At 39.3% G+C, this 25,829-nt stretch overlaps 1 protein-coding gene across 3 annotated transcripts in view; it reads left to right on the top strand.

Annotated features, from left to right (window-relative positions):
• Nucleotides 1-663: 663 nt before the first annotated feature.
• ARHGEF10 (Rho guanine nucleotide exchange factor 10) overlaps nucleotides 664-25,829 on the top strand; it is a 111,148-nt gene continuing 85,982 nt past the window's right edge. For 2 of the 3 annotated variants that reach the window (XM_064650388.1, XM_064650386.1), the window contains exons 1-2: nucleotides 665-791; nucleotides 13,729-13,804. In XM_064650388.1, the coding sequence (XP_064506458.1) occupies nucleotides 13,768-13,804 (37 nt within the window). In that variant the 5' untranslated portion in view covers nucleotides 665-791; nucleotides 13,729-13,767. Of the gene's footprint in view, nucleotides 792-13,728; nucleotides 13,805-25,829 lie in introns of all 3 variants that reach the window. The other variant, XM_064650387.1, reaches the window with a different exon arrangement.

The raw sequence follows: 25,829 nt of genomic DNA, 5'->3' as shown, positions 1-25,829 counted from the left end.
ATGTACAAGTCGTTGGTGCTACTTCCAGGAGAAGAATTCCATACTTGTACAGCACACGTGCATTCCATGTGTGGGTGGCTGTGTGGTTGGCTTGGTCAGTGGTCTGCAGCGATGCTCCCTGGGAGGACCATCACACAACAAGGATGGGAAAAGAGCAAAAAGACTCGTTGTGAGGTGCCAGCGCCTATAGACAGCCTTTAATTCTGAAAACAGGGTTTCAAGTGATAAAGAAGATTAAATTCCAGTATAACACTGTGGCCCAGTGTGCACCCTGGCGTGCTCAGGGGCTATTCGTGAGCGTGGGGCTGAGGGGAAAAGCAGTACCGTCGCTCGTGTGCCCAGTTCTCCATCCCCGGAGAGCTCCGCTCTCCCCCCGTTACACCGACGCCCCCCCCCCTGCAGCAGGGCCCCGGGATGTGCTACTGCCCCGAGCGGTGTCACGTGCGGCGGCAGGAATGCGGCGGGATCCGGGGGGAACACGCTCTGCCCGGCCCGCCCCGCCCCAGCCCGCCCGGCTGCGCCAGCCGGGAGCCGGCGGGCCCTGGCGGAGGCGGGGGCCGGGAGCGGCGGCGGCCCCGGGCGGGCGGTGACGGCAGCGGGGCCGCGGCGAGGCGGGGCCGGGCGGCTCCCGCCGGGGCTCAGGAGCTCCCCTCGGCGGCCACTGCGAGCTCCGCGGCGGGCGAGTGACGTGTCCGCGCAGCGGGGCAGCCGCCGGAGCGGAGCGGAGCGGGCCGGGCCGGGCGGCGGCCGCCTCCGAGCGCCTGGCGGCGGCTCCGGCTGCGGCAGAGAAGGTGGGTGTTCGCTCCGGGCCGAGGTCCTGCTCCGGTGTTAGTCACGGAAAGTTTGGTCCTCGGAAGGTGGGCTCGGTGTTGGGTGCGGAGACGCCCCTCGGGGGGCCGGGGCAGCCTCGCTGGGGCTGCGGGGGGCCCGTGGCGGCGGCTGGGCACGGCCCGGGGGAGGAGAGGGAAACCCAGGGGGTGAGATCTGTCATTAAAGAGGTTTTGCTCGTGCAAGGCGGGTTGCTGAAGCGAGGGGTCCCTGAAATGCATCGGCGCTTTGGCCAAACTTCTCGCTCTCGAACTGGGGAAGTTTTTTCCCCCAGGTTTTCGCGAGGGGTTTCTCGCGTGTGCGCCGCCGGCTCCAGCTTCCCTCCCCTCTCCATCAGATACGGACAAGGCTATGAAAAATCCAGCTTCCATGGGGGCTGGAGTTTTTCCTTCCCCGTTTTTCAAAGCCGGTGCCGACCACAGGTTTTCAGTTGGCATCTGCAATTGAATTGACTGTCTTAAAACAGGGGAAAATGTGCTTCACAGTAACAACTGCCCTTTAATGTATTTTTTTTTCCAAGGAGGTTTTAAAATTGTGTTTGGTTTCTTTGTAATTCACGGTGCAACTGTTGAGAGGAGAAGTTATATAGTTGTTTGTGGTGATCCCAGACCCAATAGTTGCGTTTGGAAGATGCCCTGTGCTTACAGGGTAAGGCAAGAACAGCTTTCAGAGATTGTCTAGTCATTCACCTGGGCAAGTGAGTGAGCAGGCTGTGTCAGTAGGCAGTACCAGCTGCTTGGAAAAGCAGCTATTAATAATTTGTCCACGGCAAAGGCTTATTTTAAAGACCTTTAGGAGGTGCATGTATTTTTGACCAAAACAATTTTATCCATTCTGAATTCTGCCCTCTTTCATTTACATATTCGATCCTTTTTTTTTTTCCCCCACTTCTTTCTTTTCCAAAGCTACTAAGATCATGGTTTTTACCTTGTGCTGGCAGGTTTGAAATTGTTCAATTGCAATGTAAAGAGCATCTTTTTTTCAGTTGTGCAATTTAACTGTTAGTATAAAAAGGTGTAGGTTTTTTTTTTTTTTTTCTTGCATGGGTCAAGAAATAAAAAAAGATTGGTTAAGAACTGTTAATGCTAAATGACTACAGTAAGATTATAACTCCATGTGTGACTTTGTGGCTATTTTTATTGTAAAGAAAATAATTTTTTTCCCATAGCCTTCACTCCACTTGGTGAAGTTCAATGAGCAATCTGTTCTGCAGTAGAAATTAAGTATTACATTTTTAAAAATTTTCTGTTGGTGCTCAGGAGACATAGATTTATTGCCTGAACATGGGACACGTTGGGTGCCTACAAGTTCAAGCCTATTATTCAGGCAGGGGTTCTGTTTTTTCAAATGTTTTCTTCAATGGGCACTTCATTCTTTTCACTTGGGTGATCTGTTTGATCTTGATAATCTGTCTGACTTGCTTTGTTTAATCCATCTTGTCTTTTTTTCTTTCACCCTCTGGCACAGTAGTCCGTGAACTAGTTACATGTGTTTATCTGGTTATGAACAGTGGTTCTTTAGATTTTACCTTGAAATCTGATACCTCTGAAGGCTTTACAGTGAGGTTTCAAGGTTTTTATAATATATTCAGTGGATTTCATAGCTTACCTGTGGCACTGTACATGAGACATGACCTACTGTGTGGGTGATGACAGGTGTCCTGTGATGGCACTGGGTGTCCAGTGTGTGGGACTTCTGTGGCTGATACACGCAGATGGATGTGGTGGGAGAAAAGACGATGGAAGCAGACAAATGCTTGAGCAATGTGCTGTCCATCATCTCCTGGATGAGTGCCCGGAACCAGCAGGATCCTATGTATTGGACACTGCAGGATATGGAGAGAAGCCCCAGTGCTGCAGGACAGGTGTGCATGCTGGCATCGCAGCTCTGAGGCATGGAGGGCAAACGTGCAAATCTTGTGCTATTGGCTCTGACGGGCCAGTGATGAGCACACCACAGCACTGAAAAGGGGGTTGGCTCCCTCTCTCTGTGCCCAGGAGTTCTCTCTGACCCCGACCTATGCTTACACTCGGCAGATAGGCTGTGGTTTCACTCATCAGTAGATTGCAAAAATCCTTTCCTAGCATAGAATACTGTGAAAATGTCTCTGACTCATGCATGGCAGAGGGGTTGGAACTAGATGATCTCTAAGGTCCCTTCCAAACCAAACCATTCTATGATTCTATGAAAAAATCTCAACACCAGAGGAGTTCTTCAGTTGATTCTGAGCTGTTTAGGAGTCCTTGCATAGTTTATAAACATTTGAAGAAAAATAAGCTAGTCTAAAACCTGACAGGCTATTGTCAAACTTCATAATTATTAATGGAATTTAATGCAACTGGGAATAGCACGTTACTCATTTGTAAAACAGGAAGTCTATTAACTGCTTCTATATAATGTAGAAACTATTTTTAGAATCTGTTGTTGAAAATTTATAAACTTCAGTCTATTTCTGAAGAAGCCAGGAAGCAAAATCTGCAGTCCAGGAGAAGGAAGAGCAGTTTTGATTCAGACTTTCAGATTGAACTTTGTGTATTGTGCAGAGCTGTACCCAGTTTATCTGTAGTATTGCATCTGTAGTACTACACTGCTCTCAGTTTTGTATGGGATGGAGAAATGAGCAGTGTGTAGTACTTATTTTCTTCATATTTTCTAGGAATTTTCTTTACACTTCTGTAAAGTGACTTCTGTTTTACTTTTTTCTTTTTCTTTAGTTATGTATTTCCATTTTACAATTTTAGTTTAGAATTGGAGAAGGAATCTCATGTGGAGTTGTCTTATGGCCTCTAAATTTAAAGGTATTCCTTTAAACAGTCTTTCTGTAAGTTCAGCTTTCTGATGTTTTTTTGAGCTGCAAGTGCATTTTCGGACTATCCTTGGATGCTTCTTGTGGGATATCTATTGCAGCAGTTGTACCTCAGAGAAACTTCTTTGGAGTTACAGTGTTAAACACTATGAATGCAATTGTTGAGTGAGTCCTACTTTTTGAACACTTTGTATCTTATAATGGGGTAATAAACGAGGCTGCACTGATAGTGGTATGAATTGGTTTTTCATTTTGAACATATTCTACAAGGTGTGAGGGAGGCATTTTTTGTATCCAAGACCATATCTTGTTAAAATCAGCATTCATGGCAGATATTTTTTCCCACTCCCATTCCTATTCATACAAAGTCATTCTTGTTATTGCATCTGTTAGTGGAAAAATGATATTGGTAAATTAATTTCGGAATCTGGAAGTAGTTTGAACAAGTAGAAAAGCTGCAAGCCTGGATGCTTGGAAATTATCAGGAATTCATAAACTGAACCTTGAGAATTACTTAGGGAGACTGCAGGTATGTTATGCCGAGGTGGTGCTCTTCATAGTAAGGAGAGGAAGCACATGAGCAAGGTAAGTGAGAATTCTCATTATGGACCTATACAAGTATTTCTTAATATTCTTTCTGGTATTTTTTGTTTCAAATCTTTGTCAGTAATGTCATTCTGTGTTTGCATGTGTGGTTTGCAGAGAGCAGAATCTCAGTGACTCAAGTTCTGTCATATATGCATGGAAGGAAACTGCTGCATTATTACCATCTTTTGAGATTTAAATCAGTTGGACATTTGGTGCAAGTAAAACTTGCACCAAAATATTTTGGATTATTTTGAAACCAGGAAGATGTAAAAGTACAACTTGTTTTTAAAGGAGTGATGACAAGTAATGCTAAACAAGATTTCAAAAATATGTTTTCAGACTTGTGTTTTTAGATCAAAAACTTGATTCATGTTTTATTCTGAAATGCCTGAATCAGCAAGACTGTGGGAAGTGATGCATAACTGCACAACATCGATTCATGTCCTACATGCTCACTGCTCAGTCAGGAAGCCTGAAGCTTAATGTCAAATGCGTGGGTGAAGCAGTTAAGCAGAGCAAAATAAATTGTTCTACTTACGTGCTGCTGAATGGGGGCATTATCTTGGGAAAATCTGTTTCAGTGACTTACTGTACTGTACAATACTTGTTACTTGGGACTCAACCATGAATGTGAACTATTAGGATCCAAGGTCAAACATTCACTCTTGTTTTTGTTCTGCAATCTTTTTTTTCCTTGAAATGCATTAAAAAATTGCAGAAATCATATGAATATTTTTGTCCTTATTAATACAGAAACTTCAAGAAAGAGGGTAAACATTATTTCCCCATCTCTAAACTGGGATAGTAAGTTATTGGAAAGTAGATGGCAATATTTAGATATCCTGCTAGGATATCTAGCAAGACTGTGAGTCTTGAGCTTATGTCTCTCATCTTTATATTTTTCACCTTTTTAAGGCACTCACTGACTCATCCTCAGTTTTGTTTTAGAATGTTATACATAATATTTAATATTGTCGCAAACTGTGGGCTCACTTTTGAACTGCAGAAGGCTGAGAAGAAGAAGGTCTAGTAGATCATTTCCAAATCAAGCAAAGAGTGAAGACTGCTGATGTTAGGGACTAGATGAAGAACTTACACTTCCATGGAAACCACCTTCTGTTATATATTTTTTGAAGAGAAGGGCTGTTCTTTGCAGGTGCTATTACTATTTTTCTTTCTTGCTGTAATTGATTATTTAAAAACTTCATTACCTGATTTCTGATTCATTTGAATAAAATTTTGGTGTTATAAAAAGAAAATCAAAGAAAATTTTGTTATTTTTCTAGAGTATGCATTATGACTTTATTATTATTAGATATGTATTTCCATATTTTACTCCAAATATTTTTGAAACTCAGAAGTAAGACTGTACTTATATTCTTAATAACTTTATTCATCAGGTGAAATAATTTGTTCATTTTGATGCTTTTGTAATGATCAGGTGTAATGTGTTGTCCTTGATGAGAAACAGCATAGTTACTTTTCCAAGGACAGTAATACCCAAAGAGCTGAAAATGTTTAGTAGAAGTGCCTCTGTCAGGGCTTAGTTTGCAGGCAGCAGTAGTAACTGAATATTCATTTCAGGGTATCCTTTCACTTGTATCGTTGGAAAGACCTTGGTGGAAATTTTCATCAGTTGTCATCTTGAAAGGCAACCTACACCTTGTAAAACTAGGATGCATGAATTTCATGCAAGTTGGAACAGGACTTTCTCTGCTTTTTTGGTGGATGTGTGACTGAAGTACAGCTGGAGGGGAAAAAAATGCTTATTGACTGTATCCATAAACAAATAACATTTCCTCCACTTTTGGTTTACATCACAATTGCAACATATGAGGATCTTCTCTGACTAAAAAATACAAACATTGCTGAGGATATTTCCAATTAAAACAATACTTGATATCCAGTATAGAAAGGGACTATCTGAATTAAGTTTAAAAAAGGAAGTTACAGAAATAAAATTACTTTTCCATATGAAGTTACTTGATTACAATCAAATTATAGAGCAAATTAAGAAAAATACTCTTAGTATTCATACATTTTTATTTTGCTTCCATGTGCGAGATGGAAGATCATTGTCTTGACTCAGTAACTCAGTTCTCTAGTTTGTGTGGCACAGAACAAAACAAATCAAATCAGTCTTGACTTAAAGCATATGATGCCATTGTTCACTTTTAATTCTTCAGATTCTTGCGTTTTGTTATGGTACTCTTGGCCTCCAGGATGGCCTCCAAAACCTGGGGTGATGCCCATCTTCTTCCTTTGGGTATTAAAAGGACAAAAGATTATTACCAGGACAAAAGATGGGAGCAAGGCTCATTCACTAAAAGTTAGGTGCCCTACATGCATCTTCAGGAACGTCTTCCCTTCCCTGGTTTCAATAAATTTTTATCCATACTCCTCTCATTCCTTAAAATTTGTAGACCATGGCTTTTCTATTTGTAAAGTAAGTATATTGCTACCGAGCTTAATAAGACTATATGCTCACGTTGGATTCAGCAAGGACTTTTGCAGAATGTCATTCTAATCTGGGTGGCTGTTCTGCTAGATGGGTGGAAACCTGGTGGGATGGTTAGTTTTAGAGATGACTAGTTGGTTATAACTTGAGGCTGGTAACCAGTGGAGTGCCCCAGCTGTCTGTCACAGGATGTGTCCTGTTTAATATTATGCATGATGTGGAAGTGTACCAGCCCTTGCTCATGAAGTTTGCAGGTGACACCAAACAGGGAAAAAGAAGTGGGCAGTGGATGTGCTTGAGATCTGGATTGTCATTCAGAAGGACCTGAGCAGGGTGAGGAGCTGGCTGGAAGGAACTCTGTGGAATTCAACAATCACGAGGGCAAGGTTGTGCACCCGGGAAGGAATGTCTTCTCCGAGGGAAGGGTTCCTCTTCACTCAGCACTTGTTAGCCCACGCCTTGAGTATTGCTTCCAGTTTTGTGTCCCCACCCCATCCCGCCCAAGTACAAGAGATGTGGATAAAACTGAACAAGTTCAGCACAAGGCTGCCAGAATGGCAGAGGGTGGTAGCGCCGCGCTGGAGGAGAGTCTGACGGAGCTGAGGTTGTTTGGCCTGGAGAAGAGATGCCTCATGGGGGCCTGATGGCAGTGTGCTTCTGCCTGCTGGCAGGCTGTCAAGGTGACAGGACAGCAGGCTGTGCTCCTAACTGAAGTAAGGGTGGTTCTAACTAGATATAAGGGCAATTTTTTTTTCTAGGAGGACAACAAAGCAAGGAAACAGGATGCCTGGCAAGGTCATGCAGTCTGTCTTTAGAGATTTTCCGTATCTCAGTAGATAAAGCAGCCTGGTCTCATCTGGTAACTGACCTGGCTTTGAGCAGCAGGTTGAACTACATGACCTCCTGCCAACCTGAATGAGTCTATCAAGCAGTGATTCTCTATTTTGCCTTGCAATAACAACTGTAGAGGGGAAGAACATAAATATTAAAAATTTAACAGTGCTTTCTGGTTGCACTGTGGTCAGGATCCCTTGGACAATTTTGCAGATGCAATCTGTGCTTTCTACCTCTTTTCTCCTCCTCTAGATGACGTACTGAGCAGGAATGCACTCTAGGTGAAGAAGTGTTGTAAATAATAGCCTTTAGAAAGAAAGACTAGAAAACCAATCTTCAGCCGTGTTTTTGGGGTGTCTCTGTAGATTGTTTCTTGTTCAGGGCTTATGGCTACTGTGTTGTTCTCTGACTTTGAGCAGGATGCTGCTTGGTGTGAGAAAAAAAGCCAACTAGCTTTTGGGGAAGTGGATTCTCTATGCATTCTGAAAAATGTGCGTCCCTGCGGATCTGGCCTTGTTTGGATTGCTGTGGGTAATAGAATTTCCCCCAACTTTAACTGAGCAAGGAACTGGGTTTCATATTAATTTTCTGACTAAACCTCTGTACTTCCTTTATTATTCTATGGCACATGATTTAGGTGATTTTCTTCGATAAATTTAAGAATAAAATTTGTATAGAACAGGACTGTTACCTATTAATAAAACCAAATATACATTAAAAGAAATAATGATCAAGTGTTGATGTAGACTTCTTCCATGGCTTACAGCATGTGATGGGAAGCTGTCATAATATGAATGCCTGCTTCATTCATACCCACTGTAGACACCTCTTAAAAAAAAATCTACAGTCTGTGTTTCATAGGCATAACTTGTATGGAAAACAAATTTTACTATTTTTTTTTTTCTTTGTAAAGGAGCCTTCTTTATATACAGGAGGAAAAAAAAGTAAATTAACCTTCTACATTCTTTTAACTTGTCTTTTCTCTGCACACCTGGAAGAGTCTTTACATCAAATTTCAGCAAGATTTACTTCCCAATGGGAATTCTGTAATTATAGGTGGAAGAAGACTCAATTGGGCATTACACAGCAATATTCACTAAGTGATGTGGACACAAGAGGTTTTTAGACATTCATGGGCTTTGCTTTCACAGTTTCTCTTGTTTTGGTGTTGGTTTTTTGAGTTTAATTTTCAGACTTCAAGGCTTTCTCAGAGACATTGCTGCTTGGACTAAGCTTTCTCCATGAGTCACAGTTCCCTGGAAATCAGTCTCCTTGATTCAGCTTCTGTTTCCTATGATAAAATGTTCATTGGCTTATTCTCTCTCCAGTGTTAAGAATGAAGAATCCTGATGTTGCTGCAGTTATAGTGCACACACATACCTAAGGAGAAGGTATGTCAATCAGCTTTACAGTTCTTAGGGTGGTGGAGCTGAAAAAACTTGGCAGCATGTGCTCCCTTGGGAGCTCAGTGTATGGATACTGTGCCCCCAGATCTGAATGCTGCACTGCCCCGTAATTTTGGTCGAGTTTGTGTCAATCCCATTTCTGTTACCTACTGACCTCTGCACAAGTAGCGACTTTTGGAAAATAGTTTTATTGAAGTGGAAATGCAGATGTTGATCAGTATTTGTAGTCCTCTAACTGAGAACTGATGGTCTGTTGTTTGTCCCACAATTAGAGGAAATCATTGAATGAATTGTGATGTGCAGACATGGCTGAGAAGCCTAGTCCTGGAGGCAGAAGGAGTTACCAGAGTTTAGGAGAAGGAAAACTGAGTCACAGAGAGGAATGTTGACGTTCTTCTGTAGTCTTTGGATAACTATAAAGGTGCCTTTGTCTCCTTTGCTGAAACTGCCATTTGGTGTGGAATCAGAATTTTAGTCTCACAGATTATGCAGGTGTTAGCACTCTGAGGTTGTGAGGTCTGCTGTGGAACATCGCAGACTCCCAATTTCCTTCAGTACCAGCTTTCAAAGGTGCCTTCAGTACCATGGTCAAAGGTGAGTGTTCTTGGTGGAAAATTTGAAGTTAGTTGGGAGCTGTCCTTGGGGTTCATTTCACATTTGAACAACTCTGGCTTCTGGTGTGAGTGCCACTGGAAATCTGACTGCTTCAAATGTGCAGGACTTCTCTGCATCAGAAACATCTGATTTTAATGTGGTATTTTAATTCCTTTTTTTTTCTTATATAGCAATTTAAAATTTAGAAATTGAATGGGGAACTCAATATATTGCAGTATAATGAGGGATTTGATTTTCTTTTTTGTTCAAAATTCATGCATTTAATATGATTATTCCCCATTTTTAATGCCAAACTTAGGAAGTTACTAGCTGGAATAAAAGCATGCTACTGTGCTACAAGTAGGGATTTTTTAACAGTAGTAGTGGTCTCTTTAGGCTTGCAATAGTTGGGGTTTGCCTAGATGAATTTGTTCAATTATAACTGGGCAGGTAAACTGGGAACTTAAAAAATTGGTAAACTATCTTCTTTCAGTCTGTAAGTATGGGTAAGAATTACCTGTTCCTGCTAACAGTTTGAGAGGAAAGGACCAGATGAAAACATCAAGAAGCAGACATGGGAAGTGTGGGCCAATGTTTTGACCAAAGTGGGTCAGCTGCCTTTAATAAGAGTGTCCAGGAGATCCTTGGCCTCTCTCCTGCATCTGCTGTACATTCAGCCCACAGGGGAAATGTGGGGGAAGGAAGGGAAAGGAGGCAACCTGTAGATCACCACTGTGGTCCACACCAGTCACTGCTACCTCTACCCACATCTGAAGCACAGATGAGCACTGAGTCAGCTGAACTGGTCATGCATCTGGATGCCAATGGGAAATCTTAAACTTTGGGTTAGATAGCTTCTTTCTTTCAAGAGCTTCTTTCTGTCCTAGCGTTTCTGTGACTGCTATGGAAGGAGCCTGGAAGGGTGTGGTTTGAGTCATTATATAGAGGTTATACGATGTTTGAGAAAACAATTTTGTGTGGGGAAAAAAGCTCCATATTTTTATAACCTCTGTGTCATGTCCAGTAGGTCAGGGCAGTTGTTCAGTTACTCAGATTCATAATTTTATAATGGGACACACATGAATATAATAGCATGTGTGTTTCATATTTAATAGGGAATTTTTTCTATTTACCGTTTTTAAATACCCTTGGAACAAAATTTTAATATTCTGTGTCTTAAAAGCACTTAACTGTTAAAAATTTCATGCTAAACCAAATAACATCTACTCACTCGTCTCAATGTTGCATCTGGAATTTAGCATTCAGTGTGGGGCCCCATTACAAGTGAGGGACTGGCAAACTGCAGTGAGTCCAGTTAAGGCCACTGATATGGTTAGGGATGAGAACAGGTCAGAAGAGGCTGAGGGAAATGGGTTTGTGTCTTTTTGAGAAGAAAGGACTGAGGGGTATTGAATTGCAGTCTTCTGCTTCCCAAGGTTGGAAATAAGATGGAGCCAGGCTTTTTTCAGAGGTGCGCAGCAGGAGAATGAGAGGCAATGGCTGCAAGCTGCTGCAAGGGTAATTCCAGTTGGGCATACGGGAAAAACTCTTCCTGGAGTGGCTCGTTAAGCACAGGAGCAGGATGCTCTGGGAGGTGGTGAAACCTCCACCTTCATGGGGTTTCATAACTTGGAGGGACAAAGGCCCTGAGCAGTCTCATTTAATTTTGAAAACGCCTGTCTTTAGTGTATGAGAGAACATTCAGAAGTCCCTTTCAGGTTAATTTGAGCTGTTATTTCCATGATTATTGTCTGAATGCACCTGTACAGCTGTGTGCTGTGTAACTCTGTTAGCAGCAGAATCAATGGGTAAAACCACATGAGCTACGAATGCCAATGTACCATATGCTGCTAGTCAAATTAAATCATCTGCCTTAATCTTGATTTAAACATCTTTAACTTGAGTTAGTTCCCCTGCCTCTCGATAGAAGAGTGAAAATCTTCTCTTTGAAATATGGTGCTATTAGAGATTCTTCATAAATGTGCTGTCTGCTACATAAAATGAGAATTATTTTATTTTTGTGGAGGGTATTAATGGAATGTATAATACACAAGCGCTCTTTGCTGCTGCAGGGCTTTTTGTAGCAGCTAAAAAGTAGAGAAAAATATGTGGAACTTCAAGATGAATTAATGCAATGTATAAATCAACCCCTGAGGCATTCTTAAGTGACAGTGTATCTTTCTTCTTGTGAATAAATGCACTGTTCAGATAGGAGCAAGCAGGTCAGTGGCTAGTACTCTAACACTGGGTCTGTGTCCTTCCTTGACACAATTCTTGTGTAATTCGAAGCATGTAACTGTGAGCTAGATCAAAATGGAAATAAAGCTCTATAGCTCAGCTCTGTCTTGTTAATATTTGCTTGTGAAGAAGAAATTGATTTAAAAAATCATTGTTGAATTTAACTTTCATAGACGCTTGAAAACTTGTATCATATGTTTAAATAAAAAAGAAAAAATACATCCTCAAAGCCTTTTAGCTACTCTCTTAAAGATACATTTGGAAAAGCTGCTGAGACTCACTTTCAGAGATTTCCTGGTTATTATATGTTTCACACTTGAAAATCTATGCTTCAGTCATGATGCAGCTTTAAGAGAATAAAGGGAAAGCCTTTTCTTTAAACCATAACTATTGCTCATTTTGGCTGACAGTTTTGGTGTGGCAAGATGCATTCCAGACATTTGTAAGCAGGAACACGCCTTGGAGCTCTGCAGATAGAAATTATAGAGAGGCTTTAGAAGGGACACTATAGTGAAAGCATATAATGTAATTTTTTCTGTGTTGTAGACAGATGTTGCATATGTGAGTGAATCCTTTTGGAACCTTAGCTCTGAAACTACTTGGTTTTATCTAGGACTGGATTAAGAATTACCAAATCTTAAGACAGTTTAAAAGGCAATTTTGTATGCTTAGTTAATACAAGTTGTAATGAATTGTCTCATAACAATAGGATCTTGCTCTACCAGATTTGTTACCCTTCCTCATACATCTGTCCTGATGATTTGCCCTTGCATACCTAGTGTTAGGGAGGTAAATTTTGTGATACCTCCTAGGGCTGGGTCCTTTTTTTGAAGCATTTTCTTCCATTCACTGCCACTTCATCTGTAAGTGACAATTCATTTGACCTCTGTATCCTGATCCATTTAGTCTATTATTCCTTTGCTTTACCTTGAATTTTACCATCTCCTTCAACTTACTCTTTTCATACTTGGGCTGTGGAGACTTTGTGAGGGCTTGAGCTGTTTTGTGTGCCATTGCCGGCAGAAGTGTTAGCTTCTTCAGGTTAACATCTATGGGCTACTCAAAAGTAGGACATAAAATTTAGCATTAGCTCTTCCACTGTCCTGTGGGGCTTTTGGAAACTTACTTTTCCTCCTCAGCCTTGTTCTGAAATCTGTCTTTTTGACATGTCTTTTGAGTTAGAGTGAAAATGGTTTTGGGGCAGAGTATATGCATTGCTTAGCACAAGAGGTTTTCCTTCTAGATGATGCTAGAATGTCACTATTAAGTAGTGTTATGGGGAGGGAATGAAAATGTCTCATGAGTTCTGGGCTTTGCTCTCTCCCGGTGTGTATTCAGGACCAAAGTATGAGAACACTTTGTGAGGTTATTCTTTTCCTTAAAACATGAGGTCAATGGCATTTGAGAAGAGAGGAGGAAAGAGAAGGTGCTTGGGAATCTGCTTGCTGGTACTTCATTCTTCTCAGGAAAGGTGAAAGTAAAGGGGTTCAAGCAGAATTTTTTAAGATTGGAAAAAAAAAAAAGAAGAAGGAAGTGGTGTACAAAGTGCATAATTAAAACTTATTTCTGATTGCCAGGTGGAGAAAAGCATCATCAAAACTGAGGAGCTTTCTAGAATTTTTATCCTTGTCCCCTTCATGAAGATTTTGAAACAGAATATGTGCTCCAAACATTGAAATAACATGTTTTAGTAATCTGCTTGTGATTGTCACAATGGGAGCTGCAGAGTACGAAATAGTTTAAAAACTTCATCTTTCTTCAGCTGGCTTACTGAGGTCATTAAAGGAGTTGGCTCCAATACTGAGGGCTGTATACATAAAAATTTGGACTGGATTCATATTGAAGAAGCCAGGCACATTTCCTCTCTTCCATAATGGTATTAGCTAATAGGTATGAGCTTAGCCAAATTGAAAAGGAGTGTCTCAGTATTTGGAAATTATGTTCATCTACAAAACATGTTCCCTTCATTTTTGCAGGGTTTTACAGTGCACTAAAGTTGCGGTGGATACATTAGGATGGACACAGAGGATTTCCCTCCCCCACCACCAGAAGGTAATGGAAATAGTTTGGAGTTTCAATCCAATTTTGTTGTAACAATTTCATTATCTTTCCAAAACTGTTTTTCCTTCTCCAACACTCCCTTTCCCCATATCACCCTAAGGCTTGGTCCCAGTGGTATTCCACTGAAATATGAACTCCTGTCATCTACCCAGTCTTATTCTTGAACTCTGTTTGCTGGTGTAGTTAGAGCATGATGGGAAGAAAGCTGGGGAGCAATTGATTCTTGCAGTCCAAATCTGCAAATATGTGTTTTCTAAAACAAATCTGTGTAGCCAGAGCACACAGGGTTACGGAAGAGTATTGTGGATGCTGGACTACGGGGCTCATTGTGTAAAGTTAACACCCAGTGCCTGTGTGCTGGCAGCTGAATGGCCACTGCTGTAGCCCAGGTTTCTGAGGGCACAAAGGTAGGATCTACAAAGACACCATGTCATTGCCTTCTGTGTTTATGCTCTAAGAGAACATTACATGCAGCTGTTTTTTTGTCCTGTTTGATTTCCTGTAAGCACACCATCGTGTAGTGCTTGTTATTACGTATTTTAATTCTTAATAGGATTTGGCTTTTGGTAGTTGGATGCTTCATAAAAGTATCATGTATTTGTTCTGATCATCCCAAAGCACCAGTTTATGGCAACATGGACTATGGAGACCTGTCGTTGAACTCGGTACAGCTGCTTTTATTTTGGTAAAGTTGCAAGTATAGTTTGTATAGATAGTGATTTTTCCATAAAGTTTTCATCTGTTCCTTATATAGGACAACATTACTTATGGACTTGTACTCTATTATATACATTGATATATGTATATGTTAATATATGTATAAATAATATACATTATTGTTTATAGGACATTTCAGTTATTGTTCACACAGAACTCAGATGAAGCCATTTAAGTATGAAAGAGGATTTAATCTTAGTTTTGTTCAGCTGTAACTCTTTAGGAATTTGGGAATTGCCATCCTAGATCTTTTGCTTGCTCTACATCTTAGACACTGTCGCAGACAGAGGTCTGTTACTAGGTGCTAACTAGGGAATTGGGAATGTGAAAGAAGCAGAAACTTGTGAAATCAGCTTTTAATGGGTTAGACTACTGGCCAGCATTATGGGCAGTTTCATTAATGCTTTGAGATGTTACTGAGGTTATTGTTGGCAAAACCACTTTTGGCTGTCCTTGTCCTAATCCATGTGGTCAGGACCCTGAATTTAGCTCAGTTTTGTTTAGTGACAGTTACTGTGAAACTCCCTTTACTGGATAATCCATCTCCAAATCAATGCAGTGCTGTGAGGGAAGAGTCATCCCTAAGGAATCAATATTTCCACTTGAGCAGGGGCTGCTGTTTTTCAAAGACAGCCAGTAATTGGGGAAACAGCTCCAACTTTGTGCAGCATGTCAGTTTGTGGGATACTCTGACAAGATTTCAGGGTAATGTAGTTCAGCATGATTCCAGAATTCAGAATTTAATATAAATTGAGATTCTGCTCTACCTGATCTTGTGTCAATTGATGCTTTTTTTTTACCTTTTTTTTTTTTTTTTGGCAACAAACTCCCCAGGGGGCAGCATCAAGCCTGACAGAGTTCAGGAAGCATTTGGTCAACATTCTCAGGCACATGGCTGTCCTGTGCAGGGCCATGGGTCACACTTTGATGATCCTTGTGGGTCCCTTCCAAAGCAAAATATTCTGTGGTATTCCTCTCCTCTCATCTCAAAATTCTTGATTGTAAACTAATGGAACTTTTATATTCTTTTACTTCACCATTGCGGATTCTCTTAAAAAAGCATATATAAGGATTATCAGTGAAGATAAATTTTAATTACACTAAAATACACTTTAGTTCACTTTTTATTTAATTCTCATGACCCATTTTGCAAGTGGAACAGAAGTGAGGATTTTACGGTCAAGTACAACTGCAAATACATATAGCAACCAGAGGAAGGAAACATACAGTATTTTTTGTAATAATTGGGGGGTTATTTTGGGTGCATATACACTGGCCCACCCATGGCCTGTTCAGAAGGGATGAGCAGAACCTGTCACTGCCTTCAGATGGTGGGTTATATTGTAACTTGTAACATATTGGGTGGGTTATTGTAACTTGTAGTGAGGAGGAGGCTGGGTGCAGAACCCTTTGCTACATCATAAAAAAAATATTTTTAGCATGTGCATAATGGTTATAAAATCCTACACCGGTGCCACAGATGAAATCAATTGCTTTTATTTTTTTAAAAAAAGTTCTTATGACATTATGGAAATTTTTTCCTTTACCTATTTGTTGTTCTAACAAAGACAGCTGTAGTGCTGAAAGTCATGTGGGTGCCTTTCCGTTTACAAGTGTATACCATGCACTACAGATCTCAATTTTATTCTTGTCAAGTAGGTTTTCTATGGTTTTGACAAGTAAATTCCACAAGTTTATTTGTATCAATCCTAATGTATACAAAGGGGAAAAATAATAGTAAACTTTTATCTTTTCCGTGGGGATGTTGTGAGAATGTATATGAAAGCAACGTGATTATTTAAAATTAATGTCTTTTCGTTAGCCACAATCATCTGAATCTATACCTTGTTTAAGGTAAGATACAGCTAAGGTCAGTAGTGGAGTTGCGTCTGCCCCTACTTGATAAGGAAAAACTACATGCTATAAAAGAATGGAATATAATGTATTTATTTAGTTTATTATGCTTATGTAACGTATCTGTTCCTTGGTGTTTTGGACATTCCATTCATGCATTGCTAATTAGGCAGTGGCAAGTCTGTGCTAGTTAATTTCCCTACTTCCGAGCAAATTCAAGTACTGAGTAACTTGGAAAAATTACTGCCTGTGTTTCTGTTCTCTAGACTGCTTTAAAAAGAGTTTCTTCTTCTAGCCATTATTAAAAATTTCCCAGTATTTTTCTCTGTATTTGTTGAGTGAAGGTATTTGTTAGCAAATAGATGCAAAGGCTTCTTTGGGTAAGAGCAAAATCCAAAAAAATACTTCCAAAATGGACACTTGAGATAATAGGGCTAGCTTGTGTTCCCTTCTTTAGTGTGTCTCTGCATATGAATTTATGTGTGAAGTGTGAGTATTTAAGATTTCATGCATGAAAGATTTCCATGGGTATTTTGTGAGATAAAATAGAGGATGATTCTTGTTCTGTCAAAAAAAAATTCCTTTTTCAAAAAGCTAAATGGAAAAAGCAAATTTTATCATGGCTGTAAGTTATAATTATTCTTTTAATTGGTTGCTGTAATGGAGTGTCCTTAACCAAGCCCGTTTAGACAAGAAAAGGGTATACTGCAGACTGTGTGGGAAGGAGTTACAAAGCTGGTAGTTCCAAGAATGGGGAATCACATCATGTCTTTCTTGTAGAGGACTTAACTTCACACTGACCAGGTAGGACTGGAGATTGAATGTTTAGTGCTAGGGTGGTGTTTATGTATGATAGCCTGTGCTTGTGCTATTACTACTTTATTAGGAGATGTCGTCTCTGGCTGTTTTTCATTCCTCTACTTGGAAAACATCTGGTGATCTTTCAAAGTGGAAGTCCTTCTCTTTAAATGAGGACTTGAGGGGTGTTTATCAGGGACTGTTTCCAAAGGAAAGCCAGCTTTGTTTGCTTGGCAGGATGGATATCTGACAAACAGCTTCTTGCCCAAGGGAAAGTGGGGCAGGGAGCAGGGTGTACTTTGTTAAGTAGGTTTAGTTTTGCATCTCTGAATATGTCTGTCTCTCACTGTTTCTGGTACATGGCACTATGCCTCATATGATTTCTCTGTGAAAACTATTAGAAAGCATTGGGTGTATTTCCTCATACTTGCCAACAATTCTCCCAGTTGTCGTATATTCAGTTGCCTTTTACAACAGTTGTAAGACCTAAAATAAGTTTTAAGCTCTTTTCCATAATTAGTTGAGTCTTTCAAGGTAGGTTAATATATAGTGATGAGATTTGAAGTGTGGCTGCATTGCAGTACAGTTCTTGAATCTGTGATATACAGTGGTATATTTTGTTTCATATTTACAGAAAATTAACATGATTTATGTTAAAATTTTAAAGTGAAATACTGAAATTTCAGTGTCTGTACAAGAACATTATGAGAATTAAGTTGAATTCATAGCCTTCATATTACTGCCAAATACACTCTTTACCTGAGAGAGAATCAGTTTTAACTCTTTATTTCAGAAGGGTGAGGTTCCCTTTAAGACCAAGTGTAGTGGAGAGCTGGGTGTTCACTCACATACACCACTGTCCCCAGTACCTTGGGTAAAGCTAGGTGAAAAACCTCGTTATGCCAAAGTTTGGGATTTAAGATGTTCTTCAATGAAATTAAGTTTGGGTTTTTTTAAACTGAAAATAGAATGAGGATATCTCCTAGACACCGATTGTGAAAGCATTTTTTACACATTTTTATACAATCAGCTCTCTAGAGCTGGGATATTTTTTTGTTCTTGATATGGAAATGCAGAGCAAAGAGGCCAAGGACTTAAATTTGGATATCCTGTATGCAATTGCGTGCTGTGATTGTGTCTTTCCGCGGTTATTTTTTGTCATTTGCCTGCCAATGCTGAAACACTGAAATAGTCCTGGTTCCTCTGTCCATGAGAAGGAAGTCTGACCTGAGTCTGCAGGTAAGAGTGAAATAGAAACAACTGTACTCTCATAAAAGTTTCCACTGAGATGACTTCACAAGAAAAAAACCTTATAAAAAATTTTTGATTAACTCTAGTAAGGAGCTGCTGAACCGGTGCTGTGTTTTGCTGTAGAGATGAGTGTATTTCTCTGCTTCGAGAGCTACTTTTTATTCTGCATCCTATATGTACTTCTTTCAGATTGTTTAGTTAACTTTTGTGCTGTTTTTGAATAATTTTGGAGTTTATTTAAGTTTAAACTGTTTTAAAAAGTTAATTTTGTGACTGAGACAAGTGGTGGTTAAATTTGGGCTTTTATAATATTGACAAGATGTTTCATGATTTAATTGATGAAAGTAGAGAACAGTGATGGCCTTATAGTTGTATTTCCTTATTCTAATTGGGGTATTGAAATAAGAACATTGCTTAAATTAAACTGTAGCTATAAAGAGAGTTGGTCTTGTGCTAAACAACATTGTTAGGTATCTATTTTCAGCATACAGACAGTTACAAATGATGTAAAAGGGGAGCCAAGATTTCAGAAGAATGAGAACAGAATATGAATTGTAGTTATGAATGGTTCCTTGTTTTTGAAGCTGGCAATAGCTTGCTGGTGTCCACCATCCCATCTGTAAAAGAACAATTTATTTATTTCTAAAGGTCACATTTCTCTCAGTAAATGGAGGAAAATGCATTGTTTAAGGTAAGGATCAATTATTCTTTGTGACAGTTCAGACAAGTTGTGTAACAAAGAGTAACAAGAAAATTCCCATTGCAAAAAAAAAGTTATGGTGTCACATGTCACTCCTAATTATGTGTTTTTTCTTCTAGCCAAGTATATTTGAGTGTTGGGAATAACAAAAAAAAAATATTATTTTGAAGAAAAACAGTAAAAAACTCTGCTAGATGTTTATAATGTATAAAATGATCAAATGTGATTTACCATTATGGATTTCTTGGAGATTGACTTTATTATTTTATAATTTTTGGTATTTTCTTTCTGATTAAGGAGTTATATTTTGGGGTTTTTTTTCTGTTTACTCAACTGCTCTGTAAGGTGACTTTACTGCTGACCTCAACTTGCTGACTGTGTGCAGGGACAAGGCCCAGACATGTTTATCAGAAAGAGTAGTCGATGATGAGTTAAAGGCCTTTCGAAGGATTGGACAAGGCTTGATCATTGGTCTGGGGTAACTAATATTGATTGCTTAAAAAACAACAAAAAAAATTGTAAAGAAATTTGTGCTGATTTTGGGGTATTTTTTTCTATGAATAGCTGTGTAAACTAAGCTCCAAAATTTTAAATTCAAACAGTGAGCCAAAATACAGGGAGAAGGGTGAGATTCTTTTTTCTTTGCTTCTTTTGCCTGTTTAGAACTCGTATCTATCATTAACTGGCTGGGATAAATTGCTGGCAAAGAACTGAAGGATTTGTTGATTTTTTTTTTGAGTTTTTTAATTCTGTTTCACTGATCCCAATAAATATTCACTAATCATGCCTCAAGCCTCTGTGATGATTCTACTCTGTAGTTTACAGAAAGAAAAACTTTTTTTATACATTGTTATAATTCTCTTATCTTGTATATGAGCATGGATAAAAGCTTGTTTGCATTATGATAATTTAAATAAAGTGTCTGAATTATTGAATGAAACATTTATTAGGTGCTGTTTGCTTTTGCTGCAGAGAGGAACAGAAACTGTGCCTAGCAATCTGAGGAAAAGACACTTGATAAACATTTTTGGGAGAAAACTTCTCCCACCCCGTATATAGATTTTCTTTTTTCTTCCTCATTGAAATAATCTTTCCAGGAAATGTGACCTTGTCATAATTTTGTTAAAATGGATACAGAAGATGACTTAGTCTGACAAAGAAGGATTGTTGCAGGAATATGTGTTATTGTTAAATAGGCTGTTGTTGAGCTCAGTAACTTGGTTTAGGTGAAAGCGTGATAGATTCTGAATAATCTTCTGTTACACAGGTACAAGTTTCTCCAGGGGCAGTGTGAGGAACAAGGCAGAGCTTCCTTCCCGCTCCATGGCTAACTGGAAGGAGGCAGTGAGAATGGCTCTGAAGCTCATGGACTGAAAGGTCCCAAGCAAACACCATTGTTGCACAGCTCAAGCCAGTGTCCACTGAAAGGAAAGAATTTCTGGTAGAGTCTGTGCTGAAAGGGTATTGTAAAACAGGATTTTGGAGAGTTCAGTCATGTAAGAATTACTGTTTTCACAAGTTTGCTTGAATTCCACAGGCATCTTTTTTTGAGCTGTAAGAGGATCTTAGTATGTTAGGGCAAAGAAGAGCAAGATGTATTCAAACAATAATTAAAAAAAATACTAAAAAAGGGGATGCTATTAAACTCTTTTCCCATTAGTTGTTGGGATAATGGATTTGTAAAATTTTGCATATATTACACTTTGTTTACAAATCAATCTAGCTGAATAGTTCTCTTTAAGCTAGATGAAGTGGTAACAATAGAAAGGAGTAGGTGAGAAGCCATCTGAAACCCAAAATATTTCCAGTATTGTCCTGGATTTACTAAACAAAACCATTGTGTTCTAGTGTATACATTTTTGTATAGTAAAAGATACAGTAAGTTTCTGTAAAATTTAATTTCTAGCTTGTTTCCTTGTCCAGGATACATCACGGAGAAAACACAAATTGTTGAATCTGAGTTATTTTTAAGCATGTGAACAGGTTGCATGTGGTGCTTTGGGTGTTAGTTGGGGTTATTTTTGGGGAAAAAGGAATTTGACCAGTGTGTCCAAAGAGAGAAATGGATTTCTGAAGCCACGTGCATCTTGTGGGCCCTGCCTGGGCCGCTGCTGCAGAAGGAGGCTGAACGTATGAACAGTCCATGTCAGCATCTGTTGGAAATCAAATGCTTTCAGGTATTCCAAGTTCTGATTTTGGGGAGTACCAGCAAGTGCTTCAGTTCTGACATTACTAGATAAAGGGTTGTTCAACCTGGACCAATGACTCAGAATGGTTCAACCTGGACCAATGACCATCTGAAAGTTGAATCTAGGAAGTATGTACAGTTGCTGTTAAGGTAGAGGAAGAAACGTGATCTAAAAATGAAGTCAAATCCCTTGCTACTTCAGCAAGATCACAATTTTGTTAAAATTAATACAGAGGATGACTTGGTCTGACAAAGAAGGATTATTGCAGGAATACTACTCATTGTTATATAGTTTGTTCTTGAGCTTAGGTCTTGGATCATGTCTAGCTACATCTTTCTACCAGGCAGACACCCTGGAGACCTGAAACAGGGAGCTACTTCATATCCAGAATGTGTCAGCCTGGTTGTATTTTAGCTTTTTTTTTTTTAGTATGATGATCAGTTTGTGTACCTGAACTGTATGTTTTCTTTCTGTAGAAATGGGATCTCCTGCTCACTGTTTCAGGTCTCCAGGGTGTCTTTCTGCTGCTTTCTGCTTCATGGGACTCCCAATTATTCTTGAAGAGCTTTGAGGCCAAGGTATTATCAGGTGATACAGCAGTTTTATATTGCTAATTAGAATTAATCAGACTGTATGAGAGAAATGTATATGCCTCAAACCATTAAATGGTAATTGCTTTAAAGTAAAAGTAACTATTTGGAAAAGTAGATATTAATAGATAATATCTGATAGGAAAAAAAGTGTAGAAATAAATAACAAGACAGGCTGCCCTCACTAGTGGAAATTTCCTTAAAATTAGTTACTTTTTCACAAATATATTAACTACATGGTCAAAACTACATTTCCTAGAAAATTTTTCTTTTTTTTTCCTCACATGGTATTTGTATCCTGTGGTTAGCCAACATGCTCTGCCCTTTCCCTGCCAGAGCTGGATACTTCATTTTCTCAATGACTTTATAGTCTCCTGCTGTTTGATTTCTGTTTTATTAAAGCTCTCTGGTTTTCCTGTTCCCTGTGTGGATTGTCTGTTTGGACAGCATGTTATAGGTGAGTGAGTGGTTCATGTTCACAGGAGCTTAGGCTGAGCTCAGCTGTGCACCCATCATCAGCACCAACCTCACCAACAGACATGTCAGGTGGCAACATGGCTTTTGTGATGTGACTGCTGTGCCTCATGTCAGGTGCCTGGTGGCATTTGTAGCAATTGAGGCTTCAGTATTGTTAAGTGTATTAGTATTTCTTTAATACTGATGGAAAGCTAGTAGCCTTTAATATGGATAGATGCCTTTCAGCACAGAGAGGGATCTCCCATGTATTCATGCAGATTTCCAAATAGCATCTGTACATGCTTTCTGTGCAGAATCAGCAAAATTTCTTGGTGAAATTTGAATATCTACTAATAAGGTTCTGAGGTGGAAGATACCTGCTTGGAGTCAGGCTCAGTCTATGGTTCTGACTGTGGCAGGCAATACCAGTGTCACCAGTGTGTTGAGTGTAGAGGCAATTAAAGTAAATGGGCAAAAAATGCTGATTTTACATAGTGGCCTTTCTGGTTATAGCACAGACATCACTGAAAAGCATCTTAAGGAGTTACAAAGGAGTACAGGTCTGCTGGCATTGCTGCCACTACTTTCTGGACAGTCTGGTTCATGTCTAGTGTTTTCATTTTAGACTTTTGATTTTTTGCAACTTGTTTCTTTTAAATTTTAGCTAATTAAAGCTTAAATTTTTAACAGTAGTTTGTAAATTTCAGGGTTTTTTGCTATTTATAAATCTTTCCTAACATCCAGAGGGCTGGGCTATATTTCAAGGAATGCAATTTTTTAGCATTAGGCATGCTGTTGTGAGCGGTCTCTGAAACTTGAGCAGGCAGATTCATTGCTCTTTTGACTCTGGTTTTGAGTTACTTTCTCCAGAAGAATAATATTTGTTGTGCATGCTTGACAACATAATTAGTATGTAATGTGTGTATTTGCAAAATACTAAAGAGACATTTTACTTATTTCTTTGTAGTGTATTTGCAGGGAAAGCCTGTTAATTCATGTGGTTTTCTTTTGTTTCCATCACTGGAAACACTTTTTGCATGAATGTGTACTGTTTAGTTTGGTTTGGGGTTTTTTTGTAACTCTTTTCCACAGAGACTTGTAACGCTGATGTTGTGGTCATGCTTTGGATGTGTGTGTGAACTCTGTGTAATTAGCAGTGTGCCTGCACTGCAGAGACCTGGGTTTCCTGCAACACCAGCTTAGTACAACTGCAAGTGAAAGGGGAAAGTAAGTCCTTGGCTCTGATCTGCTTTGCATAGGAAGGAGTGCTCGCTCATGTGTTTATGCATACACAGTTTTGTTTTAGATATTTCTTTTCCCCCAGCAAAATAGACACTTTCCACCTGCATGGCTGTGTGAGGAGCTGAGTTATGGGTGCCAGTAGTGTGCTCGTGGATGTCACACCTGACTTGGAAGTGTCAGTGAAGGGCAACGTTTGCAGAAGCACTTGCTCCTAAAAGCCAGCCTTCCTCCTTTGGGGTCTCTCCTGCCCTGCAACTTGCCCTTCTCCCTGCCCAGGTGCCAGTAGAGGTGTCCTTTTGGGAAGGGCAGAAGAGCGAAGTGTCCACTGGGTACCACAGTGAAGGAATATTTAGCTTTAGTTTTCTCTCCTGATCCTGAAGAACTAGTGGTCACGAGTGGGAAATGAGAGCAGGTTGAAAATAGCCATAGGAATGCAGCCTAATCAGTGCTTACAAGCTGGGAGAAACCAGAGGCCATCCAATGGCGACTGAAATTCTTAAAATCTGTCTGCAAGTTCCTGCTGAATATGAAACAACTTTCATTTTCCAGAGGTTTACAAGTTGCCCAAATTGGGAACTTCTGTAGGCATGAGCGTTTCCTAGCACAAGCTTCACCTTCCTGACAAATACCAAACCTCTGCTACGAAACTTGACCTGAAATAAAAAGTGAACAATTTGAGATCCTGTTCATCCTGGAGGACAGTCAGCATGGTGTATTTGGGCCCAAATGGTTAGTTGTACAAAAGTAATGATAATTTTTAAAATTCAGTCATTTCCTGGTATCTGCATGCTTCCAATTCTTTTTTCTGTCTAGTGCCTTGTACACTTACATAAGGAGCTGGGCAGATTTTAGGTGTCTAGGAATATGAGTCTGTAAAGGAAAGTGTATCTCATCAGAGAAATCTCTGGAATGTATCAAGGTTAAATAATAAGTACTCAGATTGCTATACCTGGTAGTTTGTTTTGACTTGATAACTTACACAGGCTACAAATTTTATAATACCAAAAAATATTCTGAGATAACGAACTTTTAAAATATTTTTCTTTAACTGAAAAGTTTTGTGTAGGAAGTTGAAACATTTGGGGAATTCAGTTTGAAGGAAGGTGTGTCTTTGCAGTCCTAAGTGTCTTGTTGCAATCCAAAATAACACAAGTGAAAAAGGTAAATGTTTTGAAACTGCACATTGGAATAAGAGCGAGCAGCTCTTGCCAGCCTGCTTTAGGTCCATTTGTATTCATATTTTTTCACTAAATAATAGCTAGATATGTTCCAGTTGAAGCTTTGTATGCTTATTTCCTTCATTGGTCTATATATGGTAGAAGTGACTAAAAATGTTTATTGAGTCTTTTAAATATAATAGATGCATTTCATCTTTTGTTCCATAGTTCCCTGCTTACTTTAATTAAAAAAAAGAGTACAGCTGATTGCAAGGATGACATTCCCGATTGTACAGAAGCCTTACTTATATTTCTAAAAATATTTTTCAAACCTTAAAACATAGGCTAAAGTATTCATATTTCTTGATGGCAGTGTGCCTATGTCCAGTGTTCCAGGTCTATTGTTACTGGGCTCCAGATTGCTAAAGTGTTCGTGCTTGGGTTTCTATTTCATTCTTCCTTTGTCATGGTTTTTCATTGAAGTTGACTTCTTCAGGATCATCTCTGATTTATGCAATTACAAGGGGGGATAGAGATTTGAGGTGCCTTTTTTTTTCCCCTGTGTGTTCTCATTGTCTTGAAAGTGCACTTGATAGTAAGCGCAGAGCTTTTGATTTAATTCTGTGTCTCTAAAATAAACCATTTAATAAAATTGTTAATGAAGCTTCACTAGCTTAGTCTGGGCTTTAAAATTAATGTCACTCCTTTAATTCCTTAGGTATATTACTTTGAACTATAAATAATCTAAGGATAATGAATGGGAAAGCAGATGATGCCAAGAATGCTTTGCAATTGGCAGAGTGACCAAAATTTGTTTAAATTTGCTTATGCCCCAGCAGATCTCTGTAAACACAGTCTAAGTGAGCTTGTTTCTGAAGTGACCTTTAAGAAAATTCATTTCACTGAATAATATACCTCAGAAAAAAGTCATAAATCTGTGTGTTGTCCTAACAACTATGAGAGTATATATTCCTTTTTCTAATTCTAAATTAGCCCTTTCACATGTAGTTTAACTTGAAGACAGTTTTTCCATTATATCAGATTTTTTCTTTCATGCTTTAA

This window comes from Pseudopipra pipra, chromosome 3 (genome assembly GCF_036250125.1).
Source record: "Pseudopipra pipra isolate bDixPip1 chromosome 3, bDixPip1.hap1, whole genome shotgun sequence".
NCBI classification, from domain to species: Eukaryota; Metazoa; Chordata; class Aves; order Passeriformes; family Pipridae; genus Pseudopipra; species Pseudopipra pipra.
The sequence above is the reverse complement of the archived record's forward strand: the minus strand, read 5'-3'. Positions and strand labels throughout refer to the sequence as shown.